At 40.3% G+C, this 13063-nt stretch overlaps 2 protein-coding genes across 3 annotated transcripts in view; one reads left to right on the top strand and one right to left on the bottom strand.

The window, feature by feature from the left end:
- LOC138046590 (dynein heavy chain domain-containing protein 1-like) overlaps positions 1-2933 on the bottom strand; it is a 93983-nt gene extending 91050 nt beyond the window's left edge. The window contains exon 1 of the mRNA XM_068893198.1: positions 625-2933. Within this exon, the coding sequence (XP_068749299.1) occupies positions 625-2721 (2097 nt within the window). The 5' untranslated portion in view covers positions 2722-2933. The remainder of the gene's footprint in view (positions 1-624) is intronic.
- A 62-nt stretch (positions 2934-2995) lies between these two features.
- Positions 2996-12992, top strand: LOC138046564 (tRNA (adenine(58)-N(1))-methyltransferase catalytic subunit TRMT61A-like). 2 transcript variants are annotated; one of them, XM_068893175.1, is made up of 10 exons: positions 2996-3150; positions 4387-4494; positions 4938-5100; positions 5245-5347; positions 6266-6363; positions 6447-6505; positions 6976-7063; positions 10964-11043; positions 12114-12197; positions 12616-12992. In XM_068893175.1, exons 1-10 carry the CDS (start codon positions 3091-3093, stop codon positions 12973-12975), a joined length of 1203 nt encoding a protein of 400 aa, XP_068749276.1. In that variant the 5' UTR covers positions 2996-3090; the 3' UTR covers positions 12976-12992. The 2 variants fall into 2 exon arrangements, with proteins under 2 accessions (XP_068749276.1, XP_068749280.1); XM_068893179.1 differs by having other exon boundaries at positions 12114-12191.
- Positions 12993-13063: the final 71 nt, after the last annotated feature.

Raw genomic sequence — 13063 nt, forward strand, 5'->3', positions numbered from 1 at the left:
GCTACCCGCATTTCTTGAGGATAAATTACAAAGTAAAACACTTTAAAGAGCGAGTTTCAATTGAGTGTCGTAAAACCAAAAGCAAAGTAATTACTTTGGCCAATCAAAAAGGACGAAGACAATCCAGTAAACCAATCAAAACTCAAAGTAATTACACGTAGCCAACACAAAGCGTGGGAAAATGTGCATGCATGAGCCACAATTGGTTTTGGCTTCACTTCTAATTGGTTGAAAAAGTGGCGGGAGAACTTTGAACCAAGCACTGAGTGAAGCAATGCAAAACCAAAGCAATTCGCTAATTACAGTACTTTCCACACTCAATTGAAAACCGCTCTTGACTAACAAGCATCTGTGCTCATTACAATGCACTTACAAGATATACCTGGTATACACCTGCACTTATAAAATTAAGGTAGCCACCCCCATCCCTTTCTGAGACTTCCTTGTTCAACCAACTTCACTTCTACTAGTACAAAAGTTCATAATTAACTCACTGACCCCTGGCAGTAAGACTTAACAGATTTTACTCTGTCTTAAATGCCACATGCTTTAAATGGTCAACTGGGGGTGTCCTAGGGCATTTGAGGTGTCAATGGTTTTAAAAAGAGAAATGTTCATCCCTACCATAATAGCTGTTGCATAAGACAAAGGGTGACTTCCTGTCTGCACTGTTTCTGAGTCTTTCCTCATATTGTATATGAGGTCATCAATATCACCACCTGGTTTTCTTTCTTTTCTTTCTGTCCAGTGGTTATTTTGTACAGCGAAACCATTTGATTCCCGAACATCATCCTTCGCTTTTTGGTCACCATCATTTTGCCCACTTGGATCGGACATCACTGCCTTGGGGCCTAGCTTCATAGCATGTGACAGACTACAGCTTGTACTGATGACACTCTTCAAAGCAACATCCACTGAATGAGCGAATTGCTCGACGGATGGGGACAGTTTAAGCTTGTGGTCAAGCCCAACAACAATCTCAGCTGTAAAGAGTCCATCCCTTTCAGGTCGCGGACCGGGCATCACTTCATTGACAAATTTTGAGATGTTACTCTGGACCAGCCGCAACAGATTAGAGACAATCTGGTGATCCACCAAACAGACAAGACGGTTAAGACGCTTGACTTCATCACGAGCAAGCTTCAGGTTGCGTTCCCTAACCGCTCTCTTTTTCTTCGCAATAGCAATAGATTCATGATAGTTATGACGGTGGTTCTTCACCTGCCCTTCACAGTACTCCAGATATTCCAAGCAGCTCTCCTGTGTTTTATCAACAATCATTTGACAGTATCTGAAGAACTTCTCAATGTACTGGTATCCCACATCATAAGTTCTAAAAACCTGTTCCTCAAACTCATCCAACTGGTAAGAAAAATTGATTTGAAATGGAAGGAAGGTGACTTTCTCTAGATCTTGAAGAAGGCTCGAGATTCTAAGCAATGCTGATCCAAAACTGGGAACATTTGCAAGTAAAGACCGCTCAATCTCTGCCTCGACTTTTAGAAACTGGCTTAATTTCTTTATGTCCTTCCACTTTCTGAACATCTTGGTGATAAGAAAGTTCTTGAAAAAGCCTATACTTAATACTGCTCTGAACACACACATTTCTCCGTACCATTCATCTAACGACTTTGATTCTGATGGCCCATGTGGATTCACATGTAGAACACAATGTGAAGAAATAACATAATGCTCTGGATTCACTTTGTCTTCAGGGACAACCACAAGATTGTAGGGATCATATTGAATTGAAGGAGCAACATTTAAAAACGCAAACTTTACTTCTCCAAGGAAACTCCCTTTTACAAACTCCTCCACTACTTCTCGGCCTGTCTTTGGCACACGAGCTTTCCTTGACTCACTAATTTGCGACACCTGCCCAGTTTCCACCTTTGGAATTTTATTCCCAGGAAAGCTAGAAGGTCTTTTAGGTGTCAATGGTGGAGTGGGTACCCGTGTTTGTGGCAAATCAGTATCAAGTGCGAGCACAGTCGTTCCCAAGGATCCACCCAGAGTTGCTTCTCTCATTGCTATCTCTCGCACAACTCTAGGAAGACATCTCTTCAGATCTTCCAGACACAATGGCTTAGGTCCAAAACCCCTCATATCTCCATCTGACTTATCGAAGACGTAAGTCCTCCCACCAGGAAACAATAAATCCCCACGGGAAACCCGCACCCCCTTAGTACCGACCGAGTGATGGTTTCTTGGGGTAAAGAGGCTTTCTTCCCCAGATCCGGATGGAAATGGAGGGTGGGTTGGTCTAATACCTTCCTGGGCAAGTGAAAACTCAGTTGGGAAAACAGCTGAAAGTTTATGTAGCACAAATTTCAGTTCAATCTCGTCATCGCTTTCTTCGATCATTTGACAAGCACGCTTCACATAGTGAACGATTTGCGGAAATCCAGCCAAGAAATGTACATAAGGCTTGACAATATCCATTATTTCGCAAAGATGAGACCAAGACTTGTACGAGTTTTGCTGCAAAGCGCTGACAAAGACTCGTGTAACCTGCTGGAGCAACAGTTGAACATCATCATTATTCAGAACTTCATCGCTCTTTGGTCGCAAAAACATCGGATTTTCGTGGTTTTTCACAGGATTGGAACCATCAAAAGTTATGAGATCAGGCTGTGAAACCAAGCTTCTCGATCCTCCAATGGCTGGAAGTTTTGACTGCGAAAAGGCCACATCGGTTTCATTTATTATCTGACGTGACATTTTAACTTAACTTTATAGTATTCAAACTACTGCGCGTCATTTTCCACCAACGTTTCCACCAAAGTTCGTTTCCTGCTCCATAATACTAAAAGTAGCTTTGTTAAGGCATATACATTTTAAATCTCCCGCTAAAGTCCAGAAATCCCGTCAATAATCCAGCAGAAGTTAAATTCGGCTTCCATGTTTATAATGTTGTGTACCTTTTTCGCGCTAGCAACTGTTTAAAATTCCCAGCATTAAACGCGAGCGTTTCTATGCACAGTCGGAACACGAAGTCAGCGGATCGAAATGAAAAGCCGCCATTTTGAGAGACTTGAAATTTTAAACAAATTTTCTTCTTAACCTATCTGTAGCGACAACGATAGCCTCATGAGCTTTTCTGCATACAACGAGAAAATTTCAGAGGGAGACACTGTGATCCTCTTTCTAGTAAGTGTGATTTGTTTTGTACTGTTATTTGTGAGGTTTTATATAGAGACGGTTCATTCTTTGAAATAATAATTATTGTTTCCTATCACCTCATCCCCCTCCCCCCAAACCCATTTTTTTGTGGAAATCCTTTGAAAAATGAAATTTAGTGGGATTTTGTTGGTACCTTTGGAGAAGGCGGCCAAAGGTTTGAACTTTTTTTTCACCTTCTTTGAAGAAAAGTGTCCCAGCCCTGCTGCAACCACTTGTAAGGCCATCCCTTTTTTTTTTTCGTTTAGCGTCGAATGCGTTTCCTAATGTTGGGTTGGTCGGTTGGATTGAAAAATAATAATAATAAATCACAAGTAGTTGCGGAATCGGAGGCCTGCTGTGCCAGGATCATAGCTGCAGAGCCTGGAAAACAACAAGACATGAACCCAAAATCAATATGCCGGAAAAGTTGTTTGATGTTGTTGTAAAATTAAGACAAATGGGAAAAAGGATCAACCACTGAAAATTTGGGTTGGCCAGACAATGCTAAACGGAGCAAAAAAAAAGGGGAAAAGGATGGCCTAAGTTGGAAAACATGGGCATCTGGCCTTACTCTGTCGAGTGAAAAGAATTTGAGAGCCATGGAAACGGCGACCTTGTGACTGTGACATGTCGTGACGTCATTTGTGTCCTATGCATTGCCACACATGCATTTCCTTTGTTTAATGTACTATTTGCAATTGTTGGTCAGAAGAGATGAGCTTGGTAATAGGACACACCTTCATGTAGTTGGTAGTGCATTTCCTCAAAGTTGCATGTAAAACAGTCAGTATTGCTACAATATTAATTTTGTTGTCACCCTTTTTATGCATAATTTTGTGAGCTAATGCAATGGTCATGTCCTCTGCTTCTTCTTTTTGCTTGGTGGTTTGGCTTGAACAGGCTTTTAATTTACAGAATTAGCAGCAAAAGCCTTTCTTAAGTTATTGTCCAAAGTTTTGTGACATGTTACAGTATGTTTGCATGTTGCTGGCTAGGAAGTCCTGTATTATCAGTAGGCTAGAGTCAGATCATGTGTTGGCCAATACCCCTTGGAATACTTGTTGAAGAGGCTCGAGTCTTTGTTTTGACTGTTTACGGTTTCTGGTACATGTACTCTACAAGAAGTTTCTCTTGTCTGTCAAGTCAAACCAAAATTCTTGTACTCAATTTTATCCTTCTTGTATAGAACATAGGCAATCTAACCCCTGTATTTCGTATTTGAAGGGACACAATGCAATGCAAGCTATCACAGTAACACCAGGAAAAGTTCATCAAACAAAATATGGTGCATTACCCCATGCAGACATGATTGGAAGGAGGTTTGGAACAAAGGTCTGGACTCTGTTTAAATGGTAGTACTATTATGACAGATGATTCTTAAGGCACTGGTACACTGTGAAATGTTTCATGCAACTTGTCTCACAATGTTTTGGCGACAATGTGGCAGGACAGGTTGCACGAAACATTTCACAGTGTAACCAACCCTGCAACGGCCGAAATCATTGCGAGACAAGTTGCAGGAAAAGTAGAACCTAATTCTAATTTCGGCAATGGCTCTTGCAACTTGTCTCGCCAAGATTTATGCCAGGGTATGTTACACAGTGACTGTGAAATGTTTTGTGCAACTTTTCATGCCACAGTGTCGCCAAAACATTGTGAGACAAGTTGCACGAAACATTTCACAGTGTAACAGCTCCTTTAAGCAGTGCCATGTATTATTTATTCTTTTCTTTATTACGTAATAAATACATAGTTTTGTTGTCTTCATTTTTCAGATGTTCTCACAAAATAGAAAGGGTTGGGTCTATCTTCTCCACCCAACGCCTGAGCTGTGGACAGTAAACCTTCGGCACAGAACACAGATTCTTTACACAACTGATATCAGCATGGTCATACTGAAACTGGCACTCAAACCTGGATCCATTGTCGTTGAATCAGGTAAGCATTACATGTACATGGTTTAGCTTCATACGTGTACATTGTGTGTATGTAGGTGTCATTTTGATATCAGTTTGATTACAAATGAATAAGCGTACATGTTACATTTGTATAATACAAGTTATCACATGCATGTATTGGCAGGGACAGGAAGTGGATCCATGTCGCATTCTTTAATCCGAACCATTGCTCCATCTGGTCATCTTCACACATTTGAATTCCATGCAGAACGAGCAGAAATAGCAAGGTGTGGATGATACTGTAATTCATGTTGTTACATTCTTGTGTCTAAGTTGATCTTGACCCAGCACTGGATGAGAGGTTATCTACATCACGATGTGGAGGAGGATATGTTGGGTTGTGAAAACAAAGAAACTGCTGCCATGCTGGTGGCCCCTAAATTAATCCTGGAAAATAATTCAAGTCCAGTTATCATTTTCTAGTGCAATGGATTTTTTTTTTTCGGTTTGTTTCCTTGTGTTTCAGGAAACTTCACAGTAAGCAACTGGTTTGAGAAGAACAAAGGACATTATCTACATGTACAAGCTGCTTTATACATATAGATCAGACCAATGTCCATTCTTGTCCAAAGTACTTGTAATTGCAACTCTTTAAAAAGAGTCGAAATTACATGTACTTAATTTGGACAAGAATGGACATTGGTCCGATCTATCGATGTTTCCTACATGGAACTTGAAGGCTTTTGATAAATGTTTTACATCATTGTTCAAATTTAATTTTAGTTTACAGTGTAGCTTTAACAGAATCTTTAAGGTTACTTCAATTTAGGGAAAAGTGGGAGTGGACGACCTCTTTGAGAGAAGGAAATGATACTTTTTGTCAACTGTCAGTGGCTATTATAAAACCCAATACAATACATGTACATACTCAACTGACCAATCCCCATCGGGGCTTTTCAGGGCCAATGAAACATGATCAGTGAAACCTCAGAGTAGAACAAGTCTTGAGCCCTGGATCTCAAGGCCAGCACCCTAATTACACCTGTACCATACAATGCAGTTTGTTCCTTAGTTCATCACTAGTTTATTTGTGTTTATTTGTTTAATACTTTTATACATTCATTCATTCATCCAGCTGGTCAGTCAGCCTACTATTAGTGTACTAGTCATTACTAATCCGTTCACTTCTCTGTAACACTTCAAAGGAAAGAATTTGAGAGCCATGGAATCGGTGACCTTGTGACTGTGACCTGCCGCGACGTCTGTAAAGAAGGATTTGATCTCAGTCAAGTTGCTGATGCAGGTTGTTAAACTGATAGAATGTGTACAATTGTACTATCTATTATCCTAGTACAGAGTATTTAATTTTGCACACGTTTTTTGCAGTGTTCCTTGATTTACCCGGACCATGGGATGCAATACAGTCCAGTAAAGAAGCTCTTAAAGTGAGTCTCTGTTACTTTCAGGATTGTATACAACCTCGTCCCCAGGATCTTTCGAGAGGGGTGGGGAGTGGAGGGGAGAGGAGGGGAGATGAAATACCCTGGGAACGAGGTTGGATTGTATATTTCCAGAAATGCACGTACTAATAGATGCATGCCGATGTTAATTAGCGCCACTAACTTCGTTAATGGGGAGCTTAAGCATGCGCGTTTTTGAGATGCGGACGTCAACTGAAAGAGAACGTTTCGCGTGCCAGGACAGTGATGTCTCCCAGATTTTTATACTAATCATCTCTAATGGAGAAAAGATACTTGGCAATGTAAATGTTGTTGTGTGAACGCAGGTTAAAAGGAAAACAGCTCACTTCCGGTTGCCGTCCGCATCTCAAAACGCGCCTGCTTAAGTTCCATGTTATTCGTGTCTCGGAATACATACCAGATAGCTAAAACATTCTGGCTTCTTTCTCTTTCAGTCAGAGGGTGGAAGGCTCTGCTCGTTTTCGCCTTGTATTGAACAAGTGCAAAAGACTTGTGAAGCGTTAAGATCTTGTGGATTTCGAGGTAAATATGCCACGTATCGCAGACATGTCCAGAAATACAATGATTCACGTCCAGGAATCCAGACATCTTAGGCCGCAAATAAACGATGACTGAACTCTGCTTGTCAAGTAAATTTTAAGATAAACATCTGTGTTTGTCCTTCACCGGAAAATAACGCCAACACTTACCTTATCCAGTGCTCGAAATTAAAAAAAATCCACGTTGTTCCAGTTTTCTTAAGCCAGGCAACCCGGCAAAACCGTGAATTTGGTTGGCCTAATAAATCCTTGGTTGCCCATTTGGAAGCCAACTGCTATCGGTCATTGACAATAGAAAGCCGAAAAGTAAGATGCCGGGTGGCGCGTTTTCTATTTTTGGCTGGGTTGTCCGTAATTTTTTCCTCGTGCAATCACGCGTTTTTATTTTACAAAAAACTGGTCGCCCGTTCGCACGACCGGATTAACGGCTTCTTTTGAACACTGCTTATTCTTAGATAAAGGTAGCAAATGCTTACAGTAAACTTACCGGGGATCCCGGACACTTGCTGTTGGATATCAAAAAATTAGGTTCATTTCTCGGCATGTTGGACAGTTGGTCAGTTTTAGTCATCTGAAATATCTTTTCTAATCAGAGAGAGGGTTTCCGGGTAGGTTAGTGTAGCAGCTCCCTTAGAGCAGTTTTCAAATGACTGTCAGAAGTATAATTACGCGACTGCAATTGCTACGCTTAGTGATTGGTTTAAAAATGTCACGCCAGCTTAATAATCAACCAATGAAAAGGAAAATCAAAACCAATCGCAACTTGCGCGCGCGATTTTTCCCGCGCTTTGAGTAACTTACACGGATTTGCTAAGAATCTGGATCGGTTTGTTGTGTTGATTGCACCTGCCCGTAGCCGTGATTGGTCAAAGTAATTACTTTGGAATTTCTTTTGCGACACTCAAGAGACCTTTTCGGCTTCTACATTTTGTTTTCCCAATACAGATCATGTGATAATACTCAGGAGGCTTGGTCCTTTGTTTTGTTCATTAAAAAGAGTGCATGCAGGCATATTCATGCTTGCATGCCCTGATTTTAATGAACAAAACAAAAGACCAAACCTCCTGAGTATTATCACATGATCTGGACTGGGAAAACAAAATGTACAAGCCGAAAAGGTCTATTTCATGCCTTCCAGACCTCCTATATTTCCTATTTATCCTATAATTTGTGTAGGATCCTATATAGAGCCTGTATTTCAAGAAATCATCCTGCTACATGTACATGTACAGCTGTATATTAATTCGTTATCTATAAGAAAACTACGACATTTTTTTAATTTCCAAGATAAGTTTCGATGTATATTAATTGTTCCGACCTATAAATAGGACATAATCTGGTATCTGTATTTTCCACTTTGAAGCAATTTTTGTTGTGAATTAACAAAATCAAAACTGTTTATCAGCAAAAGTAGTAAACTCTATGCATTTTTGTTAATCTGGGTTCCCTCAAGAAACAGTTGAAATTTGCAATCGCTCCTTCGTCCGCCATTGATGGGTTGTTGCCAAACCGACCGCCAGTTTCGAAAGACGTGACGTCAGTTTATACGCAACAAACTTAAACCACCAAGTGCTGGTTGTGATTGAGTAACTGACGTCACATACTATTGTTTCATGAGTGGCAAACAAAAGACAACAAATCAATGGTGGATGAAAAAGAAATCGCAAATTTCAAGGTCTTCTCGTGGGACTAGAAATGAGAAAAATTACAGAATTTATTCAAAACACAACCTCTGCAACAAAAGCAATTTTAAATACTATTTTTGTTTTAAATTTTGCCATCAAATAACGTTCTAGTCCCTCTTTAACAAATGTTACTGTTTGACAAGTTTGACCAAGCACATTAACAGCTCAGAAAAGTGTGTTTTTTTGCTTAATATTCCTTGTATGAAAGCTATTTTAGCTCCTATAAAGAGCCTATATTTTGTCAGAAATTTCCTATATTTTCCTTTATTTTTAACTCGAACAGTCTATTTTTCCAATCAAATTTTCCAAAAAGTGGCTGGAAGGCCTGCAATTGAAAAAAGCTCTAATCTGGCTTTGATTTGGTATTGCGACGGCCCTATTTTGTCAAGCGCATTTCGGGATTAATTTCTAAAGAGTGAATTTGTTGTTGTTTATGATGTCTTCAACCTCCTTCCCAGGGTCTCTCTTTTCTTCCTCCTTTGTCGTTGTCGTCTCTCCTCGACCGCTACGCAAAGACACCCTGGAAACGAGGTTGAATAGTATATTGATTTCCGGTTTAGAAGCAAGCAATTCACATTGCACCGTTCATACTGTAATTAGGTTGAAAAGTTGGTTTTGTCAAACGAGTTAATAAAGTAATGTTTAAGAAACGAGCAGCAGTGTTTTATCGGGTTTAAAAGTACGAGGCGTAGCCAATAAAACACTACTGCGAGATTTTGTGAACGGCTTCTCAAACTCATTAATTGCATCGCCCCATTCTTGTCACGCGGACGAGTTTGAAGCCCAATAAAACCAGCATGTTCTCTACCTTGAATTGACGATTAACCGTTAATTGTTAATTTGCTTTCAATTTACTATTCCCGTAATTTCAGAACACTGAAAGCTTGATATGGATTATGGGAAATGAACATATTTCTTTTAAAAGCGGAACCTTAATGTCTGGACTAGCAGGACTCGAACCTGGGAACGTGTGATTAATAACCCCTTCACTTAACCACTGGACTACCTCATCAATAACTGCGAGAATGTTATTTTTTTTAACGTCAATAATTTTTTCTTCCAAAAGTGCCGCTGTAAACGTGTATTAACAGCCGCTAAGAAGCAAGCTTACACAGTGAAAAATGTCGGTTACCAAACTTCAAGAGAAAGATAACCATTTTAAAATCAAGCTTTAGACATTATTATTCAGCAATGATTTTATATATATACTAATTAGTTTTGGTAAATAATCGGCACATTTTTAGTCAGTTGATCTTTAGTGGTTAAGTGGATAAAAACAGTTCCTTTGAAGTGGGTGCTAGAGGGTTCAAATCCTGTCCAGGGACTGCTTTTACTTTTTTCTTTTTATTTGCTACCACAAGTCCTGGGACACAATGTTCTGAAATAACGATAATAGTAAATTGAAGGCAAATTAACAATTAACGATAATCGTCAATTCAAGGTAGAGAACATGTTGATGAAACACTACTGGCTCCAACAGGATTCGAACCCATGACTTCTGCGATGCCGGTGAAATGCTCTACCAACTGAGCATGCGCAAATAAGCCACTCACTTAGAAGCAGGTCACCTTTGGGCGCTCAAACGTGTTCCTTTGAAAGGACTCGCGGAAATGAATGTATTTGTTTGAAGTGCTGGTCATAGACGAAAATGAGAAATGATCCTCGTGGCACTTAACTGGACAATAGGGCTTTTTGTAGATAGGGCGGCCATTTTGATTTCTATTGTTTCAAAGAGCTATTATGGGATGCACAGGGGGCAAATAATATTAATTCGCCCCCTGAGCATCCCATAAAGTCTTTCGAAACAATAGAAATCAAAATGGCTGCCCTATCTACAAAGAGGTCTATCTTTATAGACAGCTGAGAAATTCAGGCGCGGCTTCAACGGAATTCGAACCCATGAGCTCTGCGCTCTGCGATGCCGGTGCAATGTTACACTACAGCGTAAGGTGCTCATTTATTCGCGGTGATCTCTCTAAATTTTATTTCATGTCCATTCCTCAGTGCAGATAAATCGATCTTCATACTGTATACAGCTAATCTAAAAAAATCACTTTATCAATCGTTTGATGAAACCAAATTTTCGTGTTCATGTTGTACTCCCGACCGACGCACCAAATGGTCAAAAACCAAGTTATAATTTGGAAACCACTTTCATTAATTCTTGTAATGGAAATTATGTTTTCCTCTCTCTCTAGATGTCACCGTCATGGAATGCCTTTCTAGAACTTTTGAAGTGAAAACTGTTCCCCTCCAAGTTCCGTATTTAGGACCGGATGTAAGAACGTTATTCTCTTCAACTGTGGGGGATTTTGAATGTACAGGTAGTTTACCAGGCATCCGTGTTGAATACTCGATAGCCTGAGTGTCCGACCGCTTTCGATTCTTTATTCTGCCGTGTTCGTTCTCTTATTCCTTTATTTTCTTCTTCTTACCGGTCTTCAACCTTGTTTGGTCAATTACTAAGTATGTGTTGAGGAAGTTTTTACAGATCAAGTTATTTTAAAGGGGCTGTGTCAAACGGTATGACACGCTAAAAGTAGAACGTAGAACGGAACATCGCAATAACCACTAAAAACTGTCGAACAACGGATCAAGAAGATGAAAACTAAAAGATTGAAGCGCATTGCATTTGAATAATCTCGAAAAACTTGAAAGTCGCGTTGTGTCTTTCAACTCACTCACTCGCTTACTTACGTATACTCACTCACTCACTCACTCACTCACTTACATGTACTCACTAACTCACTCGCTCACTCACTCGCTCGCTCGCTCACTCACTCACTCACTCACTCACTCACTCACTCACTCACTCACTCACTCACTCACTCACTCACTCACTCACTCACTCACTCACTCGCTCACTCGCTCACTCACTCGCTCACTCACTCACCCGCTCTCTCGCTCGCACACTCACTCCCTCGCTCACTCGCTCGTTTTTGATGTTACGATACCTTTGTCGGTGAAATGACCATTTTCGAGTTCAACTTGAACTGTGCGATTGACCAAGATTTCGCCGGAACACCTCAACTTCGTGACATAATTCCTACTTCACAATCCCGTGAAAGCAGACTGGTCTAGGAGCTCTCTTGCCGATAATAAGCCTTACGCAATTCATAATTACCCTTAGGAATAGCCCTCAACCGGAGCCGAACTTTTCCCAAAAAGTGACATCCATCCATAGCCCAGTAACATAGGCCAGTACATGGAAATTGCAGTCACCTGATGAGATGCTACTTTTCTTTCTGTGAAAACAGTCTGTTTCACGAAAACTCCTTTAGTGTCCATTGAGCCAAAAACAATAGAAGCTGCTACACTACTGGTCCATTGCGATATTTCTTCTTTCAGAATGCGCCGAAACCTTCTGAACAACGTTCGTCATCTCGCAAGAGAAAACTGGAGAATGAAAGTGAATCGTTTGTTACGGTAAAGGTGATCTGTGTTTTCCCTCAAAGGTCATTGTTTTGTGGCGTTCAGTTCTTTAAATTATTGATTATCATCATCATCACATGATGAAGAATAAGACAAAAGATGTCACCTTTAAGCAGAAAACCAACAAGAGAACAAACCCATAGCTGTCATATCCGTCACTGGAATCATGGAGAGAAACGGAGAGCACGCATGATATTGCTCTCACCACAGCACCAACAAGCCAAAACAACAACGCACGGATCTCGCTGCGACCCAAGATAGATAACTTTGGGCGAGGCAGGCGCCTCTTTTACATCCTTTAAATTTCCAGTTATTTGGATCTCAAAATTTTGGTCAAACGCCTCAGCAATATTTCTTCTCTTGCATGATCCTTGTTACAATGTAAGGATTTATAAAATATTTATTTCTCTATCAACAGAGTAAGTCAAATCTACAAGATAATCAAACGACCTCAGATGATATAGCACTGTTGTCCTCTTCAGAAAGTATTCTAAACAAAGAGAAGCTCGTTGACAAAAATGAAGAAGTTGAATGCTGCAATGTTGGCGTGGAAACATCTTCGCCCAGACCTTTCACTGAATCAACGGATACGGATCCCTCGACGGGACTGGTACGAAATGTAAAGGCGGTCATGTCGCAAAAGGCTAACAAAACGAATATTTTGACTGGCAGACCTATGAGGGACATGACGGGACATACGGGATATTTGACGTTTGCAACTCTTTATGCGCAGTGTGAGAACGACAAATCTAAATTTGATGAAGGAGAAGACGAATAAAATTTCAACCGAACTTAGCACTTGGTTACATGCACATGTCTTTTCCACTGTCTTTTCCCTGCTAGCAGAGCCTTTCTAAAACTCGCCA

Source organism: Montipora capricornis, chromosome 1, assembly GCF_036669925.1.
Source record: "Montipora capricornis isolate CH-2021 chromosome 1, ASM3666992v2, whole genome shotgun sequence".
NCBI classification, from domain to species: Eukaryota; Metazoa; Cnidaria; class Anthozoa; order Scleractinia; family Acroporidae; genus Montipora; species Montipora capricornis.